This window comes from Charadrius vociferus, unplaced genomic scaffold, assembly GCF_000708025.1.
Source record: "Charadrius vociferus isolate BGI_N301 unplaced genomic scaffold, ASM70802v2 scaffold1163, whole genome shotgun sequence".
NCBI lineage: Eukaryota > Metazoa > Chordata > Aves > Charadriiformes > Charadriidae > Charadrius > Charadrius vociferus.
Window position 1 is genome coordinate 86259 of NW_009647823.1, and position 2840 is coordinate 89098.

General features: G+C 57.5%; 1 protein-coding gene across 1 annotated transcript in view; it reads right to left on the minus strand.

Moving 5' to 3' along the window:
• Positions 1–2840, minus strand: part of POU6F1 (POU class 6 homeobox 1) — a 12424-nt gene that overhangs the window by 9421 nt on the left and 163 nt on the right. The window contains exons 2-3 of the mRNA XM_009882428.1: positions 1918–2116; positions 1–115 (exon numbers count right to left, since the gene is read on the minus strand). Of these exons, the coding sequence (XP_009880730.1) occupies positions 1–115; positions 1918–2116 (314 nt within the window). The remainder of the gene's footprint in view (positions 116–1917; positions 2117–2840) is intronic.

Consider the following 2840-nt stretch of genomic DNA (forward strand, 5'->3'; position numbering starts at 1 on the left):
GTGGCTGGCACGGCCAGCGGGGCCAACGTCGGCGGCTGCTGGCTTGTGGCGTGGCTGAAGGTGCCGACGGAGGGGATGGTGCTGGGGGATGCTCCGGTCACCGGTTTGGCTTTGCCTGGGGAAGGGCAGAGGAGATGGGTTGGAGAGATGCTGCTGGTGGAGCGATAGCAGCTCGACTGCGCAAAGGATGGGGGTAGAGAGTGGGGGAGCACCCAAATTACCCACACCCGGGGAATGGACACCCTCCTACGGGGGTCCCGGGGGAGCTGCAGCCCCATGGAACCGCCGTGAAACCCAGCGTGGGGCACCCTCGGGAGCAGCGCTCCCCACGGTGGGTCACTGCCCGGGTGAGGGGAGGCAGGGGAAGGGCATTTGGGGGCTTCTCATGGGGCAGTTTAGGGAGAAGGGAGAGGTTTGGGTGATTTGGGGAGGAATAAGTGTGGGAAATGGAGGGACAAAAAGGAGCGGTTGTGTGTGAGCGGTTTGCTGAGCTGTGCGTGGCTCTCTCGGGCTGGGGGATCCAGCAGGAGGTATTTTCCTCTGCCAGCTGCCGGCTCCAAAATTAGCAGCAATTAAAGCGGTGTCAGGCCCTGAACTGCTCACCCGGGAATGGGGAGCTGGAAAGGGAAGGGACCGAGGTCGCCCGGCCAGCAGAGGGGGAGTCCCCGTGGGCTGAGCTTCGGCTGGTGTCTTCCAACCCTCCGCCCAAATTCACACAATATATTCATATTTCTTAGTTATCGCGAACATCCGAGTAAGAGGAAACCTTGCTCCTGATCCATATTTATCACTCGCAAAAGTAATTACTTGGTTTTTGAGCAACCTCTTGTATTTATTCTGCTCGACTTCTAATAATGGCAACCCTCGAGTATAAAATCCACTTAATCCGCATCTATTTTTGTAAAAAGAAAAACGACCCTTTTCCTGCCTTTTCCTTTGGCAAAAAAAAAAAAAAAAAAAGTTTCACCAAATAAATACTTTTTTTCAGCTAAGAGCCAGACGTGCCTTGGGTTTGGTTCCTCGCCCAGAAATAACTACAGGACTGGAAGATTTAGAAAAGCCTTTTTTTTTTTCTTGGTCGGTCGGTTGGTTGGTTTTTTTGTTTCCTACCAAAACCAAGCACAGATAACACCCAGCACTTCCCAAATTGCAAAGACCGTGCTACGGGGCAGTGATGCCGCCAGCTCCGATGGGTTTTGAGTATCCTGACATGCTTTTCCTCCCCTCCAGCCCGCGGCAGCAGGACCAGAGCATCCCGCAGTGTGGAGGGACGCTCGCCACCTCCTCTTACCAACCGGCCTCAAACAAGCTATGAACCTGCCCATGTTTCGGCAAAAGCAGGGGGATCTGCTTGTGCTCTGTGTCACGGAGGTGACAACCAGAGAAAAGTCCTATTAATAAATAAAGCACAAGAGTGGCAGCAGAGGGGACGGGATGGGGCGCTCGCAGGCGGATTCGGGATGGATCTGCAGGAGGATCATCGTGTCGGTCGCAAAGCAGCGAGGAATAAAGCGGGATCTCCCCGACGGCTGCTTCCCAGAGCTGCACTCCATGTGAGAAGGGACGCACCCGCAGCGAGCTCAGCCCCCCGCGGCGAGGGGGAGAGGAAACCCAAGCCCCTGCTCTACATGACTGCAGGAAAACCGAGCTCCCCAGCGAAACATCGCTGCAACAAGTGTCCTCTCTATTTTAAGCACGTGTTTGAGGGCTCTCCTCGATGCAGGATGCTTTTCCCCATCAACTCCCGCAGAAGGAATCAGTTTTTGCTAACTCCTAGGCTGGAGCAGGGTCTGCACTGATGGGCACAGCTCATTCTCCCGGCTCCGACCCAGCGGTCCAGAGCCCAACTTCGCTTGCAGGGATGGACGGACCAGGGGCAGCCCAGGGAAGGAGTCCCAGGGAAGGAAGGTGTCTTACCGGCCGCCTCCCCGCTGCACGAGCTCTGGGTGCTGGGTGGGACGTCCTCTCTGCCCGGGTGGCTGGTCTCTCCCGGGGAGCCCCGCGCTATATCCCGTGGTGGTATCTCCAAGGCTTTCCGGTCCTCCTCGGCCGGGAGCGGGGTGTCCACACCGACCTCCAGCACTCGGATGGTTTCATGGCTGGACATGACAATAACCTGCAAATGTGCCCCAAAATGTCCATCAGCTCCAGGCATCCGACCCCATGGCAGTGTCCCCCATCCACGCACCCCAGGGCGGAGCGAAGCAGCTCCCCGTGTCCCGCGGGACATGTCTTAGGATGACCTTTAAAACAAACCAAGCAGAGCCCACATTGTCCCCTCAAAGAGGGATGGGATGAGGGGACTGCAGTCCCTCCAGCACCTCGCTGCTTTAGTTACTCAGCAGCTTCTGGGCTCTGATAACCCCAGTTCCACCTGCATTGGCACATTACACCCTCAGCAGGTAAAGGACGGCTGTCGGTGGTCACAGCAGCGCCGGCAGTGCTGGCAGCACCGTATCTGCAGCACCAGAGCGAGCACTCATCTACAACCCCATGGCTCTGACCTGGGGTCGGACGAGCCGTCTGAATCACCATACGATTTCCCCCATGTGACACTACTTGGGGACACACGGGGAGTGTGGAGCAGGGATACCAGCTCCTCCTCCAGCTCTCCCGCGGCTGCAGGCACCCAAACCCCAGAGCGAAGACCTCTTGCAAACTGCACCCGTAGCCTTGCCAAGCTGCCGGGATGAGGACCTCGTGCCTCCTCTTCATCATTAAAAACCACCCGAGATGAGGCAGCCAAGCTCCAAAAGGTGGAGCGGAACATCTGCGTGCCCAAGCGTGGGGGCAAACAGGCTGGTTGTGAGCCTGAGGCAGGCACAGGGTGTGCCCCACAC